We start from the raw sequence: 21,308 nt of genomic DNA, 5'->3' as shown, positions 1-21,308 counted from the left end.
TTCTGCCTGCTTAATATCACTTAAATACATCTTTTCCTTTAACTTTTTCTGCCACTACCCTATCCTTATCATTCAAGGGTTTCCTAACTGGTTTTTAATCTTCATTCCAGTCCCCTTCCACATAGTTGTTAGTGATCTTTCGCAAAGAGAATCTCATAGTGTGACTCTTCTGCCCTTCAATGGTCTTCAGTTAAGGCCTTCAGTAAACTTCAATTCCACTGCTTGACACAAAAGGCCTTCAGTATATGATCTGTCAACCCCACACCTTACCAATTCCCTTTCCTCACAGCCATCACTGCCCCCCTACCACCACTTATTTAGTGCTTATTAGGTGCCAGGCACCCTAAGAACTTTATGTGGGTTATCTCATTTAATCCTCCTAACTGCTCCATTGGGTGGAAATTACCATCATCTTAATTTTACAGAAGAGGAGACTGAAGGCAGTGAGGTTACATGACTTGCCCAAGGTCTTATAGCTATAAACAGTAGAACCAAGAACTGATCCCAGATAGCTGAACTCCAAAGCCTGACATGTAACTACCCTAATTATATTGTTTATATTTCTTCAAATAACATACTCATTCAAAATTCTGTGCCTCCAAACATTCTACTACCTCTATATGGCATCCCTCTCTTCCCCAACCCCTTTCATTAGCCAATTCCTACTCATTCCTCAAAATTCCAGTTGAGCTTTACTTTTTTTTTGAGTATTCCCTGATACCCCTGGTCTGCTTAGATGCCTCCCCTGTTAAGTTCCCAGAACACGCTCTATGAACCTTTGGCAACTACAATAAAATGCAGTAACAATAAATAATAAAAAAGACAATAAAGTAAATTAAAAAACCCCAATAAATCTAGTAATTTGTCCCACCTACCTCCACTAAATGATGAGCTCGCCAAAAAGAGAGATGTGTCTTGATCAACTTTACATCCCTACATGTTCAGTTTGTTAAGGGATTAAATGGATGAATGAACCAATGACTGAGTGATTGAAAGAAATAAAAAGACACCAATGGTTTACCTCACTGTAAATAATGAATAATGAGAAAATGAGAGTGAAAAAAGTAAAAAACTGTTGGCAAAATTCAGAAGTTAAAAAAAGTGCCTGAATGGTTTATAAGCCCTCTTTCAAAGTCCAGGCTCATCTCATGCTAGGGAGCAGAGACTAAATATTCAGAAAGACCCCTGCATAGTTGAAAAATCAAAGCTGAGAACAGTGTCTTCTCCAACCAAAGAGAATCTACAGATAGATGACAGAGGAGCCCAGAGTGTGGTAAGTTAAACAAAGGCCCCAGGAAAACCTCCCATGAGCTTCAGAACCAAGGGGAGGTTTTATAAAACTTAAAAGGAGGAAGCCTTAAAGATAGGGCTGGTGGGGCGCCTGGGTGGCTCAGTGGGTTAAAGCCTCTGCCTTCAGCTCAGGTCATGATCTCAGGGTCCTGGGATCGAGCCCCGCATCGGGCTCTCTGCTCAGCGGGGAGCCTGCTTTCTCCTCTCTCTCTCTCTCTCTGCCTGCTTCTCTGACTACTTGTAATCTCTATCAAATAAATAAAATATTTAAAAAAAAATAAAAAAATTTAAAAAAAGATAGGGCTGGCACAAAGAGTATGTTTGGGAATGGGAAGAGGCAGTGTGAACAAGATTTTAGTCTCTACTGAGGTACTCCTAGGAAGCATTAAAAATTAAATGTAGGGGCGCCTGGGTGGCTCAGTGGGTTAAGCCGCTGCCTTCGGCTCAGGTCATGATCTCAGAGTCCTGGGATCGAGCCCCGCATCGGGCTCTCTGCTCTCTAGGGGAGCCTGCTTCCTCCTCTCTCTCTGCCTGCCTCTCTGCCTGCTTGTGATCTCTCTGTCAAATAAATAAATAAATAAATAAAATCTTTAAAAAAAAAAAAAAAGTAAATGTATTCGTCAAAGGGCAAATGTTCAAGAGATTTAAGTTGTCCTCTCATTATTTGCAGTCCAAATCCTACTATCTTTTAAGGTTTACGTAAAATGCCCTTGTTTTAGTAGCTTTTCCCAATACCTGATCAAGAGTGACTTCTTCCTTCTTGGAATCCCTTCAATTTTATTCAGCTTTCAAGGCACTTCTCACAGACTGCTTTGATTAGAATTATATATATGCTTACGAACTGTGAACTAACTGAAGGAGCTCTATGCTTTCCTCATACCTGACTCATTCAATACATATTTGTTGGACTAAAGGGCATATATTTTGCAAGTGCATGGTCTGCAAGAATTATTTCGACAGAAACTGTAATCTAGTAACAAGACCCAAAAAGAAGTCCTGGCTTTGAAATGAGAATAAAAGATACTATTGAAAGGATCTTGAGAAACAAACACGGTTACCAGGTAGTAAGTTAGGATGTCAGCATAGAACAGATGATGTAGCTCAGCCTCAAAGACAGAGAAGAGACAGCCTTGACAGTCAGCTGATGAATATATCTCAGAAGACCAGGTAGTGCAGAGAGAAGCATCAGAGGTAAAATTTTAATTTCCACAAGCCGGTAGTTCAGAGAGACAACTACAGATCTCAGAGGAAAGCAGCCTGTAACAAATTAAGCTTGGGAGAGAAAAAAGACTCTAGGATGGACCGAGAATTCACCTACTCACCCTCTAAAACTGCCCAAGTTTTGGTCACTTACTTTAGCACCAAACTAAAACTTACTGTTGCCACTTCTGCTCAACTCAGTTATGTCACATCTCATCCAATGGTCCCTATTAACCCACAAATGTCTCACATGATTTAGAAGGTCCTCACTCTACACTTTACTCATCCTCAAGAACAACAAGGACTTTGGCCTGAGCTCCTTTCCACCATAACCACAGTAAAGGAAAACTGAGGATCCAAGAGCCACTGACAGTGGATCCCACCTGATCCTGTACCAGCTGGTACTGGCGACTGTACAAGTCATGGCAGTTGTTGAAGATATACTCATATGTGGAGTTCAAACAGGCCTTCACACAGTCCTTTACCACTTGGCTGGCTCTTGGAGGGCTCTGAAGTTCTTGCACCTGCCAATTAATAAAAGAAATATGGGCCCATGGTCCTCCCCACCTGAGTTGATCTTCTCCTAGAATTCCCCTCAAACTACTCCATTGCATCATCTCTCGAGGGTCCCTGGACCGTACCCTAGGATGAAATTGCTAGGATATCTGATTAGGAGAACCATGCAGCCCATCCCTATTCATCTACAGTCTTCTCAGAGGTAACCCAGAGAACAGGTGTATGGAAATGTGGGCTTAGAGGTGATGAATACTATAGCTTAAGATTGTACCCAATGATTCTTATTCTTCGTGTTCCTGTGGCCAGGTGCCCTGTCCATCGCCATCTAGCCCAGTTTCTCTCTTACCTTCATTCTGAAGAAAGTAATGCTGGTCAGCAAATCCACTGTTGACTTTAAGTCCTGAAGCCGCTCAGGGCTTCCAGCAGGGAAATTATTCTGTTGCAAATTAAGCAAATTTAAGAAAGGAAAAGAGAAATATGAAAGCCTTCCCTGCCAAAAGCAATGAAATAAAAAGCTTCCTTAACTGCTACCCACTGGTATTTTCCCCAGGTGAGCTGAACTAAAAAGCTGTTAAACTAAGGTCTCCCTCTTTTTTCTACTGACACAGACAGGCCCTTGCCAAACACAGGGGTTAATAATCCCCAGCCCAGCAAGCAATGCCTCCTATGCCAACCCTACTTCCCATGCAATGTGTGAGCATTTGTACAAATGGACACACAGACACACAGACACATATATTTTATACACACATTTTTCTTGGGTGAAGATTCTTACACTTTAACAGTGAATTCTTCGAAAGTTACAATGTAACTATATATTCTGGAATATAAATGGAGCCACACTACGGACCAGACTAAGATCAAGGGTATATACTTTCTATACAAGGGACCCCAGCTAATCCACTTTCCTTCCAGAGCCAGAAGATGGCACAGCTCTGAGCAGAACTGTTTTGGAGTGAGTTCTTTAAGACCTTCCCACCATGCCTCACTTCATTCCCCTTGGCATGGGTTTTAGGAGGAAGCTGCCAAGGAGAGCTGAAGGGAGATGTTGAGCCACTCTCCATTTTAAGGGTTGCTTTTTTAAACGCTCAAATGGCTACTTATATGCCAAATATAAGATACATAGTCAACTCTCCATTATTCATGCAAATGGAGGGCACTGAAATTGCAGATAATTAAAACTCCACTTCTTTTTGACTTTGAGGTTATTTTTATACTTACTTTTTAATGTGGGTATATTGCCTGTTCTGGAAATTCACAACAGTTTAAAGCAAGTAACAAAGCCATTCTAAGAAGATCTAACTTAGGAAGAATTGGGAAACTGCCCGTTTTCGTGTCCTTCCCTGTTCCTGGTATCCACCCTCCTAATATATCTATTTTCTCCTTCCATTCTAGGAATGGACATGACCCCCGCTACAAATCACTTGTTGAAGCCAAGCTATCTTTTCTCTCCCTTTAGCCAGATTCTCATACCTCCCTTGAAAAATAAGGAGAATATGAAAAATACAAAAAAGAAATATAGGTATCTAATTTTTAAAGGGGCATTTCTGGAAGAGATATCCACCCTAATGAGAATGTCATCAGAGAGTCTGACAGAGTGACATCAGTATGGTTGGAGAGCCAACTGCCTGTAAAAAAAAATGCCACACCTGCTATTTACAACAGCATGGTCTTTGGAGTTTGGAGAATCACTGGCCCTGTATGTAGGTGTGATGACAGGGACCAATTTTCCTTGCCTTTAATCTTTAGAGCCAAGATTGGACTATGGTTTCTTTAGACAGAGCTTGATATTATCTGTTATTCCATCTCACAGTCCTGTCTTCACTCACCCTGTAGGTAGAGAGGTCAATCCTCAGTGAGTTGTGCAACTGGTCCAGTAGTTTCACAAATCTCTCTTTCTGAAGGTAGGAAACAAATAACAGGGAAGAGAGAAATAATCTGAGTTCCCTAGACTGTAGCAGAAACAGAACCATCTCTGGGTGAGGAGGAGACATTGGTTTAGGGACACATCCTATCTCATCCCTGCCCATGAGAAGAAAGAACAATGTAACAGAGGACTGGGATAGGTGGCCCCTGTTCCATCTCTTAGCGGTTCTGTCTCAAACTGGGGAATCTTTTCACACTGGCAAGGGGACAGGAAGTCCCCAGGAGAGAAACTGCTCTTTCTATATAAGAGTCAACGGGAGATGACTCATGCATCTCCATTCCTTTGGGACTCTAACTTCTCTTAGTCAAATAAGAGGAAACTCAAAACACATTCTCCAACTTGTTCCTGAGTCTGTGGTCTCCTGACTTACCTTCAGGCAGCTCTTAACAGTTAAATAGCCACTGTCTACCAGTAATGATAAGAGGGAGAAACAGTGATTCATTTGGAAGGTGATCAAGCAGACCTGAGAGCATTTCTCTTTCAACCATGTTCCACATCTTTTTCCTTAGTTTATACTTTTTTAATGTTAAGATAAATAACATGACACTATTTTTATTTTATTATTATTTTTCACTTAACATATAATGTATTACTTGTTTTAGGGGTACAGGTCCGTGATTCATCAGTCTTACATAACACCCACACTCACCACACTATTTTGATAGTTGATTTTTATAGAAAAGGTATAATTAAATGTGGGGAATCACATGCCTATAGGCTGTTGGTATAGCACTCCTGGAATTCATATACTGATTATATGACAGATCATTAGGTCTTACGTAAATATATAAAATGGGATGAGATAATGAAACACATATTTGAGTGGCTTAATCAATGATGTTAATTCATCTACATAAAGACTCTATCAAAATAAGGGAAGGTGGTTACTCCCAAAAAACAGGGCTCAGAGACCCAGTAGATTTGGGAGTATCAGCAGTGTTATTCCTAAAGAGGTAATCTTTGTGGCTGGTCAAAGATATTTCATCTGGTTTACACTGAACTTATGTCAGGTGACATTCTGAACAAAGATTCAACTTCTCAAGTAACTTAAAACCAGGAAAGGGCATATCCTGGATAGGAAAAACAGTCCAAACACTAGAAAAGGGATAGGCTCAGGAATATACTGGTATCTTCACTTAGACATCAGTCTCATATGAGCGTGAGTGGATAAGAGTCAGAGAGAAACAATATAAGGTTAAGGAAAGTCTACTTGTGGACTTGCAGAACTAAGGAACATGATGACTCAACCAAGTTCTTGGCCTAGAGAGGTTCTGCCTGAGCCGAGGTGGTACCTCTGAAACCATAATGATGCTATTCCACTTTCTCTCATTTATCCATGTCTAAGGAGAGTCCATTAGTAAGTCTATCTATCCATAATGAAATAAGGAAGAGTCTACTAGCATGGTCTACACATCCATAAGGAAACAAGTACATCTATCTAAGTGGCAGCTCTCTGAATTTTAGGCATATAAAATAACTCTATAGTACCTACTGGGAAAAATCAAATTTTATTAACTGATAACAAATGAGTAGGTATGTTTTTACATCACACTCACCCCAAAGTTGGAGGCTGCAAAGCGATCAGATGCAGAAACATTGGTGGAGGCAGTTGTGTGGGCATAATAAGCATTGATGTTGGCCAGTAAGGTGCTCATCACTGCAGGCACACCAGGACACATGTACTTGGATGACAAACATGCAAAGTGCCTGAAAAATAGCATCCTCAGCCTCAAAGACTCTTCAGAGCTTGCAGCAAAAACCAAGTAATTAAAAGAGCTCATTGGTGTATATGAAGCTTCCAATAACCTTGGCATACAAGGATCTTCATAATTGATTCACTCAAATATACATTAGTGAACGCCTACCATGTGCCAGGGCCTGTGCTATGTGCTAGAATCCAAAGATGTGATAGTCTGGTAGAGAAAGCAAGTGTTAGAAAGTCAATAAGCCAAGGCATGCTAGGCAAAACCTAGAAGTAGAAACACACAAGAAGATCACCTCAACCAGAATGGTTGCGGGCTGGAAGGGATTAGAATAAGTCTTCTCAAAGAAGAGTTGATTGAACCAAGACTTAAAGGATTAGTAGGAATTAGTCAAATGGAGAAGTGTGCAGGCAAAGGAAAACTGCATTGCAAAAGACAAATATATATCAGAGAGACTGATTCATTTGGGAAACCTCAGTTATGGCCACTGTTCAGGTATTTGATAGAGGAATACCAAGAAATGAGAGAGGAGAAGTAAGCATAAAATAGTTAACAGAACTATTTCATAGATAGATATAGATAAAGATATTTTATATTTTACAGATAAACAGGAGAGTTTATCCTCCATATGGTAAATTTTTTTTAAAAGATTTTACTTATTTGACAGAGAGAGGGAGATCACAAGTAGGCAGAGAGGCAGGCAGAGAGAGGGGGGAAGCAGGGTCTTTGCTGAGCAGAGAGCCCGATGTGGGGCTTGATCCCAGGACCCTGAGATCATGACCTGAGCTGAAGGCGGAGGCTTAACCCATTGAGACACCCAGGCGCCCCACCATGGTAAATTTTAACATGAAGGCACAATGTGATCAGACTCGTTTTTCAGAAAGCTCTCTTTGATGATAAATTGGAAAAGAAGGCTTGGAGAGAGATGAGACAAGGACAGAAAGAGCAGTTGCAGAGTTAACAATAATCATTCAAAAAAGAAGCAATGAAGCACTAAATGGAACAGAGAAATGGTTAAGAATACTGATTCTACAGCAAGGTTGTGTTTGAATCTCAGCTCCACTATTTACTCAGTGACTTTGGATAAATTTCTTAAGCTTCTCTATGCCTGTTTTCATACCTGTAAAATGAGAAAGATAGTGATACTCCCTCACACGGTTAATATGAGAATTAAATGAGTTAAAATTCATAAAGTGCTTAGACCAGTGCCTGGGATATAAGGAAATGCACAAGGGAGTTGTTATTGTTATCATTATTATTGTGCTATAGTAAAAGTGATGGGTTAAAAACATTTTAAGGAGATACGAATCCAGGTTTCAGAGTTTGGATGTTGGGAGTTAAAGGGGCAGTAGTAATTATGAAAGAAAAGTTTAGGCTGACTCCTAAATTTGTGTGAACACCTGCCTAGAAAATTATTCCACTTACTAAAATAGGAAATATAGGAAGATATCATATATTTGGTGGAGATGATGTTGATTTGGAATTTAGCCATACTGAGGAAGCAGCTGACAATGGATCTGAAATTCAGGAAAAGGTGTGATCTGGAAAAAGAAATTGGGAGTCCCTAGACCATAAGTAGTGGTTAAGGTCATAGGTTTGGATGAAATCATAGAGGAAGAATGAACAGAGTAAGAATTGTAGGGAGGCATTCTCAAAGCTCATTCCTCACCATATTTCTTCACTCCATCTATAACGAACTTCTTGTAATTCCTTGAACAGTCTATGGTCGACTGCATCTCAACACCCTAGCACATGCCTTACTGGAAATGCTCCTGTACCTTTCCTGTATTTCAAGACTCAGTTCAAGTGTCAAGTCTTTAATGGCTTCCCTCACATGCCTCCCCTAAAATTTTTTTTTTTTAAAGATTTTATTTATTTATTTGACAGAGAGAGAGCTCACAAGTAGACAGAGAGGCAGGCAGAGAGAGAGGAGGGGAAGCAGGCTCCCTGCTGAGCAGAGAGCCCGATGCGGGGCTCGATCCCAGGACCCTGGGATCATGACCTGAGCCGAAGGCAGAGGCCTTAACCCACCGAGCCACCCAGGCGCCCCTCCCCTAAAATTTTGATGCTCTCATAATACCCTGTTATTACTTCTACCATATTATATTGTAATTGTTTGTTTAATGGTCTCTCTTTCCTACTAGACTCAATTCCCCAAGCATAGAGGTCCCATCTTATTCATCTTTGTATTCTCAGCACCTAGCACAACATGTGACACCTAAAAGGAACTTGATAAAAGTTTTTAGAATAAATGAAGCACATCCAGGGCAATAGTTACCCTCTGTTTACCTGGGGCTGCTTCCTGAGCACAGCTCTAGTGGCAGTCTTGCCAATATACAAACAAAACCTCTTCTCATAGTAGGCAAAAATTTCCAGCATAGGAGTCTTGGTCAACTCCAGACACAGTGGCTTTCCCTATAGTTTAATGACCTCTCTGATATCCAGGCCAATCTATGAAAGCTTGTCCGTCACACACATATACATAAGAACACATGTGGTATCTCCTCAGGCCTGTGATGATTAGGCAACTTTGTCCAGGCATATCCTCTTATGTCCTTTGCCCTTCTTATCTCTGAACTGTCGGGGAGACAGATAAATACCTTCTCCCTGAATTCCTGATAAACATACTCCCTTTTTACATATATTTTCTTTGCCTTGGGGGCAAAGACCCAACTCACCTCAGCTCAGGAAGGAGATCAACAAATCACTGCATACTACCCCACTAAGGACCTGTTCACCCTTCATTAGCCTCCCCGAGAGTTAGCAGCCACTTCCCAAAGCCCCAGGAGAGCCTCACGTCATGGCCTGATATATGGACTCGATGCCATAGCGCATGGCAAATTCATCCACAATTTCTTGGGCAGTCTCATCAAAGTACACCTTCCATGCATCGTCTCCTCGAGCCTCAGGGATCAGGACTCCTCCACTACCCTGAATGTCTGTGAGGTAATGGAAAAGGTTCTGCAGGAGAGAGAGCAAAGGAAAGAGTTAAATACGTATTAAAAACAAAACCAAAAACTGGTGGTAAAGTCCAGGAGAATGTGAATAGGGTTCCAAAGAAATTCTGTCTTTCAAGTCATTACTAATTTCTCATGTGGCCCCAGTAGGCTGCTCTTACATTAGTGAAAGAAAACTAAGGCTGGGACTATTACTTGGGCCATCTGGGGTAGCACAGTGAATAAAAAAGAGGGCTCAGATCTTCAACCACCCAGCAATCCCATTTACTGTCAAGGGCCCTTCCCAGCACAGCTTTCTGATACCCCACCTACAAAGGACTGGCTCACCTCATGGAGACACGTATACTGCACATGATATGGTGCTACCTTCTCCTCCCCCTTGATCTCCACACTGATTTGTAGTCGGATAGCCCCTGAGACAGCTGATTTATCTGTCCTCTTCTCTAGGAATAAAAGAAGATGGAGATTGACACCACTGCAACTACAGAGAACACAGACATCCCCCATCCCAGCTTAACCCAAGGAAAAAGAGGACTGATCCAATCAAAGGTTCACGTAATAGGGTGAACTTACTCCAGCAACCACATTGTCTACAAATACCCCAAATATTCCCCCATAGAAATTCTCTTATGCCATTAAGAGAACCGGGAGCTAAAGCCATTAGAGGTGAGCATGAGGATTAAAGGGCCTTCTGGAATCTGAAGAATGTCCAGCCAGAGTGAGTGCCAGCCACTTCCACACTTCCGTCCCCCATCTCTACTCATGATCAGTTCTCTGCAGGTAAGGCAGACTCTGTATAGAGGAATGCTTTAGGGACTGAATGTTGGTTTTAGTAGATAGGCTTTTCCCTAGATTTTTCACTCATGCTGTCCCTTCTCAGCAACTTTCTCTGGTCTTATTTCCTTACCCAAGTTGTACCAGACATCCATCTCGCCACTCAGTGTCCGAACCTCTATAATGGTTTGGCCAAGGAAATCATCGGATTCTCGTTTCAGCCGCTGCTTTACTCTTGACTTGATGTCATCATCCTCATCCCATACACGTACCTTAATGCGGTCAGAAGAGTTGTGGCACTCGCTGTGAGAGAAATAGGCAAAACCTGTTAGGGACCAACCAAGCAGCACCCATTCCTAGTACTTCCAATTTCCTCCCAAAACTCCATCAACTGTACTTGAGGCCCTGCAAAGGAAGAAAAGGAGTCAGGGAACGTGGTACTAAAGTTCCAAGTGAGTCAAACTATCCTAGTCAGCCTGGAAGGCTGTACATACCATTATCCAGTCCTTATTCCCTTGACACAAAGAAGGGTGAGAGGGGAAGAATAATTAGGGACAATTCTGATTTCCTGTGCAGCTAGCTGTTATCAACAACATCAACAGGTGGACAAATGTCACAGATCCCTAGGAAGCAATTGCTACTTCCCTTCCCAGAGTCAGTAAAGGTGCTAATGTTCATGATATGTCCATCTGGTCATATCTGCTTAGCTTTCCATCCAGCTACCCCATCTATCTAAGTATGTGCTTGCTGAACTTCAATTACAGTTGAATTGTCATTTTTCTCCATGATGTTTCCTTTGGAAAAGGTAGTTTGGCCAGGTACCCTCCCATGTTCTCCTTCCCTCACAGGAGCTTACTGGGTCCTACTGCCTCATACTTGTACTTGATAGAATTTGCTGCTTTCCCCCCTCTGTATTCTCATAATATCTTTGCACATTTCATTAAAATACTATAGTATAACCGCTGGTCTACTGAAAAATAAACATATCAACAAAGAGCTTCTCGGAAGCAGGAATTGTCTTACATATTTCATTTTTTAAGATTTTATTTATTTATTAGAAAGACAGAGAGAGAGAACAAGCAGGAGGAGGGAGAGGCAGAGAGGGAGAAGCAGACTCCCCGCTGAGCAGGGAGCCAGAAATGGGGCTCAATCCCAGGACCCTGGAATCATGACCTGATCTGAAGGCAGATGCTTAACCAATGAGCCACCCAGGTGCCCCATGTCTTATACATTTTAGACACACAATATCATCTACAGTGTTGTGTATAGAATAGGGGCTTAAGAATGTATTTGCTAATATGATCTCCCTGATATGAGAAAGTTGAGAGGCAAAGTGGGGGGTTTGGGGGGTAGGAAAAGAATAAATGAAACAAGATGGGATCGGGAGGGAGACAAACCCTAAGAGAGACTCTTTTTTTTTTAATTTTTTTTTTTTTTTATTTGACAGAGAGAGAGATCACAAGTAGGCAGAGGGGGAGGGGGGGGGGGGGGGGGGAAGCAGGCTCCCTGCTGAGCAGAGAGCCCGACACAGGGCTTGATCCCAGGACCCTGGGATCATGACCTGAGCCGAAGGCAGAGGATTAACCCACCTAGCCACCCAGGTGCCCCCTAAGAGACTCTTAATCTCACAAAACAAATTGGGGGTTGCTGGGGGGAGGGGAGGAGGGAGAGGGTGGTGGGGTTATGGACATTGGGGAAGGTATGTGCTATGGTGAGTACTGTGAAGTGTGCAAACCTGGCGATTCACACACCTGTACCCCTGGGGCTAATAATACATTATATGCTAATAAAAAAATTTAAAAAAGAATGTATTTACTAAATGGATAAAAGCAGCAAAATGACTATACAGTCAGTTTATTTAGAATTAATTTAGAATAAACTGAATTCAAGCAGGAACCACTCAGATTCTCAAAGAAATAGGTGCTCCCCCCAGTAACTATTACCTCTGGACTGGAAGCCAATTGTACTAGGCCCCAATCCCTCACATGAGTTCTCTCAGGAGCCAATAGAAGAAGGTCTCTACATAACCAGCCTGCTTAGCTAATTCAGACTCTTAAGTCCTGGTCCTTGGCCATAGGGGTGTGACAAAGCATCCAGATTCTCCAAACATTATTCCATGTCCTAGATTAGAGCTTGCAATTTTTCAACAACCATCCCTAACTATCTTAAGAAATAGTCTATAAGAAAGTGACAATGGGAAAAGGAATAGGGGTAGGAGCTGAGGCAGGAAAAAAGCAGGGCCTTTTAAGGGAAATGGAAACTTCTCCCGACTCCAGATTTCCATCTTCAAGCCAGAATTACCCAGTTGTAGGGCACAGGCATTCCTTCCTAACTCTCCAGAAGAGTCTAATCCTTCCTTGGCAGGATGGGAAGGCTGAGAGGTACGCAATAGGGTGGTCAGTCCCTGGTTTTGTCACTGAGCAGTAGGAAAATCTTTCTAACTCTAGAAAAAGCAGTATGGAGTGCCCAGGGTCCCCTTTAATAGCCCTAGTTAAGACAGGGCCTGGATAAGGTAACCCTGATATAACAGTCCATGAAAGAAACCCAGGAAATAAATGGCTGTTGCCCAACTGAAGCCTGTGAGAAATGAGTTTTCCCCAGTACCTCTGCCCCATCCTCTTAGGGTCCACCCAAGAATAATAGTATTTAATGCTGCTTCTAAAGCACATACAGTCCCAGGTAAGACAAAGCCCCCTGTGACTTACAAATGGAACTTCTCTTCCCAAACAGGATTCAGGTTCCCAAAAATAGTCTTGGTACGCTTCTTGGTTTTGCCCACTTGCACAGTCACGTAAGGGTCACTGGATCCTGTCTTGTCCTTGGCTTGTAGGCCCTGGGCACACACCACTGCAACCCAATTACAGAGGAGGAAGCTTTAGAGTATGCTCCAGAAATCCAAAGTCTTCCATAGCACCACTCATATGTTCTCCATCTTAGAGCAGTCTCTATCTTCTCCTTGCAAGGGAACGCTAATCTCAATCTTCCCCATCTATGCTTAGTCCTGGGCCACCAGTCTTCCTCTCAAAGGTTGGCCCAAGAATCCCACCTGCTCACCAGAGCCCTAACTCACCACTTACCCCTATATTGATATATACATGGGTCAGCCACACCCATCTAACTAGTAAAACACTAGTTTAACTATTCCCCGATCTCCTACTTATCCTGTTTCCCCCACCCCTACCTCTTACAATATGAGACTGTTAACTAAGTATATAACATCAGATTGTTATCAAATCCTTCATTATCATTCCTGTCACTTGTAGGTGGTGCTGGACTTGCTCTCCCAGTACCTGATAGCACCATGGTCTAGAAAAGGAAGGCCCTCCCTTCTCCCTCAATTCTATCCTCTTTCTCTCTAGCCCACTGCTCCCTCAAATTCAGGATGCTTCTTCCTCCAGGTTTCTCCCCACAGCCTAGGCCTTCCTGTCCTCTCAAACTTTTGCCTACTCACCAGTGATGGTAATTTTGGCCGACCATTTGGAGGTGCCATCCAATACACTCTGCTTCACTGTTTTCATCTGTTGCACATGGGCAACTTTGCTCACAGTAAAGACATCTCGGATAACCTCAAAGATCTCTGGCTTATTCCGCTCTCGGATCTTCATGCGGTCCTTCATGGCCATGATTATATTCTGGGTCCGGTCCTCAGCTCCATGTTTAGAACTCTTTTCTGCAGCCCCTGAAGAATGGCCAGAGACAGAAAGTAAGGTAACAATAGGCCACCCACCAGACTAAAGGTAAAGCTGAGGAATGGAGCCTGGGAGAGATCACTGAGAAGTGGAAGAAGCTTAAGACTGGGATGGCTCTAAGAAAAGCTAATCAATATGGGACCTGCTGAAGTTTAATGCCTGGCTAGTGGAATTTAAGCACCAAAAACTTGATAATTATTATGGGGATTTATTATACTATTCCACTTAGATATATGTTGAATTTTTCATCAAAAAAAAAGAAAGAAACAAAAAAGTGTAGCTTAGCCTGAAGTTGGCCTTGTCTTTCTTCTACCCCACATGGTGGTTGAGAGATACCTTTCAAGTTGAAGGCCAAAATACCACCAATGGGTATCTCAGTTATCAGGGAGGGTGGGTGAGTGCACATGACAACTCCACCAATCTCATCCAACTTCCAAGCCATGATACAGATCTCAGAGTTCTTCACCGCACACACTGGATTCTGCCTCAGGACTCTAACGCCTTTAATCTCAGAAAATACTGTAGTATGGTAAGAAGAGTATGGCCTTTGGAATGAGACAAAGTTGGGTTCAAACCCTCACTCCACCACTCCTGTAAGGACCTATTTAGCCAGAGTGACTCCATCTTGGTTAAAAGCCATTTTGTCATTTGTGCAGTAAAACTTAAACTGACTCTGCCCCCCTCCCTTCAGAGAAACTTTTACTGGGAAACCAGTAAAAACTTTTACTGCCCCCCTCCCCTCAGAGAAACTTTTACTGGGAAACCAGTAAAATATGGTCAGCTAGTTCCTAATAACAGAGCCCAGAATACAAGGCCAGGTCGGCCAGTTCCTGATAACAGAGCCCAGAATACAAGGACGAGTCGGGCCAGGTGGAGACATCCAATCAGTAAGAAACACACATACTTTTCCTCTAACCACCAAAGAATGTAAACCCTGCCGTTTGGGTGCCAACCTTGAGCACCAATTCTGACCAGAGTAATAGGTTAGGTCAAACAGCTATTATAGGGTAAACTGTAATTCAATTGGCCACCTGTGTGTGACCTAACATGACTATAATCTCATTGGCCACCTATGTGTGGCCAGACTTTTGCTCTATAAAAGGTAGTCTGTAAGATGGGAAAGGGTCGCTCTCTTCAGAGGCGGCCCTGACCGGTCAGTCAATTCTTGAGCCTGTAAGCTGGGGGTGGTTGCTCTCTTCAGAGACGGTCCTGGCCGGTCAGTCTAACTTCTAATGCTTGGCATAGAATAGAGCTTTGCATAACTTTAACTTGTTTCAGTCTCATTCCCCATGGCCGATCTGCCTGACTTCTAATACTTGTCATAAAATAAAGCTTTAAATAACTTTCACTTTGTCTCAGTCTCGTTTCATTTAATAACGGAGCTAACATCTCCTAGCTGGGTAAACCAGTTTCTTCTAAGAAAATGGCACTTAACTCTGGGGATTGTAAGAAGCTTTATGTTGGCATATATAAAGCATCTGGCCCAGAGCCTAACACCTAGCAGGAACTCAAATAAATGGTCACTTTTATTGTTATCAGCATCACTACTAGCCCCGCAGAGATGGCGAGGGCCATCTTCACCAGCTCTGACCCCAGACAGCTCATCTCAGAGGCTAGCAGGTTTTCCCTACTACCCTAAGGATTGTGGCAAAACAGACTCCTCTGATGTATTTCACCAAATGGGCTTGTCAGAAAGGCCCTCTTTTACTGGCCCTGCAGACTGGCTCTTACCTCGCTCTATTTTCCAAAGGCCTAGGCCTTTTCTATAAATCCTGGAGCAAACATTAAGGCCAACATCTGCATCCTAACCCTGGAAAGATGGCAAGTGGATCTTCTGTCATAGGAGGCCCACAGTAGGGCATTTCATTCCACTCTAAGCTTCACAGAAGCCTTAGGCAAAAGATATTTTCTGATAAATGAAAAATGACCTGGGCTGCATCCTAGTCTTTCCATTTAGCTAGCACATTCCATACACTGCCACCTCCTTGAACTGGGACCTCTAGAAGGCCCTTGAGAAAAAGGTAGATACCCTTGCTACAGAGCAGCATTTCAGAAGACTTCCATCAAGCTACCTATGCAGTCTGTCTGGCTGCTAGTTCTCAGCAATTAAAGCAAGAGTCTGCTGGCACCTGTGCTTGTAACCCCCTTATAATGGGTTTGGGCAAAGTCATCACCAGCATTCATATTCAGTCTTTTCAAGGCCCCATCTCTTCCACTGACTTTGCTGTAGCCATGCCACAGGTACCAATTTAGGGCTCTTCACAGAAAGACATTTTAAAGGAACAATTCTTTGAGACCTCTCTCTGGGCACCATTTATGTCACATATCTTTCCTTGGGATAATGAAGTGCTTATGAATCTAAAGGTAATCTTCCTTTCTCCTCCTACCAATCCTTGAGGCTTTCATTGCTATGGCTTGGCTCTGAGTAACACATGGAAGACCTGGAGGGGCAAGAAAATATTCTCTCATATCCCTAACCCCTGCTCCTCCTAAGGTCTAGTCACAGTGGTACAAGGCCTGAAGGAGCAGAGCAAGGAGCAAGAACTTGGAGGGTTACCAACTCCTTTGACAGAAACTTGTTGCTTTTCCTGCTCCTATTCGCCCCACTCCATGATGGCACCAAAAATCATGAATTTATTCAGGGTCTTAGGAGTTTGGCACATTCTCCTCTGGGACCTCTGCCTGATCCATTTGACACTTCTCTTCCTGGCACTGTCTCTAAAAGCTACATCTATAATCAAGGAAAAAGTGCTGCCTTCCCTGGCTCCTAGGGTCTATACTTGAAGACGTTCTTCTCTGAGGCATGGAACCTCATAGAACTCTCTCTTATTAGTTTTGGTCCCCAGTGAAACATGCTCTAGTCATTTGAGCAATATGGCCACTACAGTGTGTATACTACTCAAGCAGATTCTGGGATTATCTGAATCCCAGAAGAGATCCAGTTCTGCCAGAGGGCCACAGAAAGCTCAAAAATTTTTTTCCTAAAGGTGCTTAAGAGAGTACTATAAGACCTGTTATTTGGAAAGGTAATGCCCCTTGACCCAGGACCCTACTTTCTCTGAAAAAGAAAGAGCTTCACAATCAGGTAAACCAGAGGAATCACAGCCTAGCCATCATAGCTTTTTGTTGAAAGAATATTTTGGAGAGGCCCCTGCTGTCCCTGCTCCACACCCCTCACCACAGGGGCACTCACGCTGCAGGCAGTCGGCGTTGAGCAGGTCCTGGCACTTCTCATGGCACTTGACTCCACACTCGCTGCAGCGCATGCCTTGCCGGGCGATGCCCCAAAGCAGACCTTCACACTCATAGCAGTAGGTTGGGGTAGTGGCCGTCCAGACCTCAAAGTTGTGGGGTGTAGTGCACGAGATGGGGTAGATTAAGGCCTGCAGAGTTTTCTTATACACATGGGATTTCTGAAAGACACACACCCCAGCACCCCCCAGCAACTTTAGGTCTCTGCTGAGAGACATCAGAACTGAGATCCTTGCAGGGTAATACAGACCCTGGTTTCTCCTCTGGCAATAAAGGAGATATGATAGCCAAGACTGGAAGAAAGAAGCCCCACTATGTCATGTGCTCCTGGTCATCCAAGAGAGATCTGACTTGAATGCTGTATCTGAACCTTTTCCCAGCATTCAAGCCTCCTAGGGAAACAGAGGGTGCTAGCCCCACCATAAAACCCTGAATTCACTGGTCACGTACTCTAACATGAGACTTGGTCTTACCTCTGTTCTGGTCCCATGCCTCTTCCAGTGTGGAAAACTCAGACCAAAGCTTTTTATCTGTTTCATTAATGATGTTGTGCCCAACACTCTTGAATGCTCAGTTAGTATGGCTATAAAGATGATAACCAGTTTTTAGGCCTGTGGACTCATGGAAGCCCATGGGTCACTTACCAGCTCTTCATCCTTGAGAGATGTGCGTGTAGCCATTGCAGAAGTAATCCCTGCCTTCCGGGACTGGACCAATGACTGTGAGAGAAGACCTGCTGTCAGCCTTGGCTACTGCCAAGGGCTGGCAAAATCCTAGGAAGGGAGTTTCAGTGACCAAAGTGACTTAACTACTTGACTTAATACCTTCTCTCTAATTGAACTGCCATTCACAGGAACTACCCATGGGTTCTAGGTAACACGAGTCCCAAGTTAAGATCCAAAGCATAAGGCCCTCGGGACTGTTCTAACAGTATTAGAATGGCACTTCTCTTACAGTACCTATCATCCAAAGAGTTTCTCTTTTCTTCCCTATTGGTAGCTTTCCTACCCATTTATAGGAAGGCAAAGGAAAATGACAAGTTTAGAATTACTGTAGGAAATAGTCATTAAGAACAGAATACACTATGTCAGAGTCATATTTAACAACCATCACTGCAAATGATGCCATGCTATCGTTTATCCCTAGGTACCACCTCACACCCACACAATCCCAGGCAGGTGGCTATAGAGGCCAGCAGCCCAAATGAGGACACTTGGGAAGTGAAAGGGCAATGTAACATCAGTCAATCAAGGCAGCGATTAAGCCTGAGAGCTAGGACTGCTCTGCTAGCCAAGCTGTCATGTACAGGAACCTAATGTATCTACCAAGCCCAGGCTTTAGGAACAGCCCCTGAAGAGGCACATGGTTTCCCTAAGGCAGTGGCCATTGGGCAGACAGGAGATACAGTATCAGCCTAAGCAGGGGAAAGAGTTGGGAGGGGCCCAGGTGGTTTGAGATATGGATTCTTACGAAGGATGGAAAGGGGCTCTGGAGTCACTCACCATAGCCTGTGCAGAGGACAGCAGAAAAAGGAACAACATGATGTTAAAGCCACCCCCAAGAGCACAAAAACACTTGCAGAAGCAACTGAGAGGTTTTTCCATGTAGTCTAATCAATGTGGAGGACAACATCCTAACCCCTTCTTCCTCTATCCACTAAAAATTATCTTCAACGCACCCAGGTGTCCAGGGCCTAGAGCTTCTGCTCTAAGAAAGAGTCATGCCAGAAAGTAAAATATAGGCAAGGTTAAAAGATGAAGATGGGAGCGGGAAATGACTAAGACACTGTTATTCAATTAATTAAGCAAAGAGGAGCTGATGTGCAAGAGAGATGGGGGTAGGCAGAGGTGGAGAAAAAGTAGGAAGACAAGAAAAAGGAGATGGAAGATAATGAAAGTAGTAAAGAAGAGATGACCTTAGAACCTATCCTCATCCAACCAGCTTGATGGTAAGTGGAGACGTACATTAGAAAGAAAAAAAAAAATAGAAAGGAGAGATACACATGCAGTAGGGAAAAAAAAGAGAGAGAGAGAAATGGCAGAGGATTAATCCCATTCAGTCAACTAGGGACAGAGAAACTGGGGGGTGGAGTGGGGGGAAGAGCAGGGAATGAAGGAGAAATGGGAAAAGGAGTGGATAGAAAAACAAAATAGACTGAATGGGGGAGGGGAAAGAAAACAGGAACAGAAGATAGTAATAAGAAAAAGGGTTCAAGTCTTACTGAACTTCGAGCTTTAGAGCTCTAGGATTCTGGGAATGCCTGGGCCCCACTCTACCCACACTACCCACTAGTCTATGGAAAATTCTGAGTTGATCCTGCCTCAGGAGGCATCACCCAAGGTGGGACCTTCTAGTTATTCTGGATGTCGTGAGATCAGCTTTAACTCCCTAAGCTTGTTTCATTCAATTCCACAATTTTTTTTTTATCATTATCTCTCAGTGCCAGACACTGATTTAAATACTAGGGACACAGAAATACTCCAGAAAAATCTATCTTAGGAGAAGACTGTCACTTGATCTCCAAGGAGTAGCATCAGTCATGCTCATTATACACTAAACTAAATGATCTAGCTCAGTGCTAGGCAGTTATATTCACTTCTATTCTATTCTATAGAGGCAGCTTCTATTCCATATCATCAAAGAAGGTTGTAGAAAAACGTAGAGGAACAAGACTACTCTAATGAGGGAGTAAGTTAGAACAGGTCCAACTAAAGTCTCATCACTAAATCTCAATAAAGCTTTAGATGATACATCTTCAGTCCAATATCTGATGCTAAATGGACCATAACCAGTCCTAATAACATGCCAAGGCCCATTGGGGGGATACCCCAAGCCTACAGCCTAAGTCTGCAAAGAGTCACTCACCAAATCACTGACAAGCGGCAGTGGCTTCTTTCTGCGTAGATCTGGCATGCTGTCAATGCCATAGAGCCCTCCAGCTGGCCTGAGGAAAGAAGAAAATATGTCAGGACCTCCAGTCCTGCCTTGTTACTGGCAGATTCAGTGTTCTATTCTCCTTGCTCACTCTGTCTCCAGAGGAAAATTTCTACCATGTGTCCCTGAGAGGGGTAAGGAAGACACAAAGCGAGAGAAATAAAGCCACAGAATGACCATCAATGGAATCTGCTCTGAGGGTGCCCTTCTGAGTATCCTTCCATAGTTCTGGCCAAAAATCGAGAGCTCTTTTATACCATTACAGCACTTCAAGAATCCTCTGTTTATTTGAAGGCCCTTGGTACTCCATAATGCAAGCAGGGAACTGGTAGTTAAGAGGGCTGCTCCCCACACTCAGGCCAGAGACACTGCTCCCCTAAGATCAGGGTTTCCTGGTCTATGTTAGAACAGAGCCCATAGGAATGGCTCTACAGAAGAGGTGCTGCATTAGTAAGCAAGACTGCTAATGACATGTAGGAGATAATCTTCCCCATCCTGAGTAAAAGAGTCACCAGTTCTGTCCATCCAAGCCTCCTGAAGAAAAAGGGTCTCCACAGAAAGAGGAGCTTGCATAACCAAGTGGAAGCAGGGAAGGTGGGATAGAAGACTTCCAAAAGGCCACTTAGAGAGGAAAAGAGACCATTCAGGAAGGAAACAACAGAATGACTCTGAAAGTCTGGCCTAGCCCTATGGATACTTAACAGGGAATGGGGGGAAAAAAAAAAGAAATTACAGCTGGAGCAACTAGAGATTTCTAAAATTTCTATACCTTTTCTATTGTTATTAATTTTGTTGTTCTTTGCCATTTCTTCCAAAACTATATACAATAAAAATAAAGAGAATGTCCTAGAACACCACTCTCACAATGAGATAACCTGGATTTTATCCCCAACTCTAATTCACTACATGTCCTCCACCAAAATTACTTCCTCTCTTTGGGTCTTGATGCCAATTCTTTTTTTTTTTTTCTTTAAATTAACATATAATGTATTATTTGCCCCCGGGTACAGGTCTGTGAATCATCAGGCTTACACATTTCACAGCACTCACCATAGCACATACTCTC

General features: G+C 43.1%; 1 protein-coding gene across 1 annotated transcript in view; it reads right to left on the bottom strand.

Moving 5' to 3' along the window:
* The window catches only part of LOC111145919 (unc-13 homolog B), a 213,794-nt gene that overhangs the window by 16,599 nt on the left and 175,887 nt on the right, over positions 1–21,308 (bottom strand). The window contains exons 12-23 of the mRNA XM_022501228.1: positions 20,174–20,252; positions 17,953–18,027; positions 17,250–17,469; positions 13,819–14,046; positions 13,073–13,214; positions 10,501–10,670; positions 9,921–10,036; positions 9,434–9,597; positions 6,490–6,640; positions 4,836–4,904; positions 3,353–3,442; positions 2,886–3,014 (exon numbers count right to left, since the gene is read on the bottom strand). Coding sequence (XP_022356936.1) covers positions 2,886–3,014; positions 3,353–3,442; positions 4,836–4,904; positions 6,490–6,640; positions 9,434–9,597; positions 9,921–10,036; positions 10,501–10,670; positions 13,073–13,214; positions 13,819–14,046; positions 17,250–17,469; positions 17,953–18,027; positions 20,174–20,252 — 1,633 coding nt within the window. The remainder of the gene's footprint in view (positions 1–2,885; positions 3,015–3,352; positions 3,443–4,835; positions 4,905–6,489; positions 6,641–9,433; positions 9,598–9,920; positions 10,037–10,500; positions 10,671–13,072; positions 13,215–13,818; positions 14,047–17,249; positions 17,470–17,952; positions 18,028–20,173; positions 20,253–21,308) is intronic.

The sequence above is a fragment of the Enhydra lutris genome, unplaced genomic scaffold, assembly GCF_002288905.1.
Source record: "Enhydra lutris kenyoni isolate GAN:26980312 unplaced genomic scaffold, ASM228890v2 scaffoldscaffold13, whole genome shotgun sequence".
Classification (NCBI taxonomy): Eukaryota; Metazoa; Chordata; class Mammalia; order Carnivora; family Mustelidae; genus Enhydra; species Enhydra lutris.
This window is presented reverse-complemented; position numbering and strand designations above follow the sequence as displayed.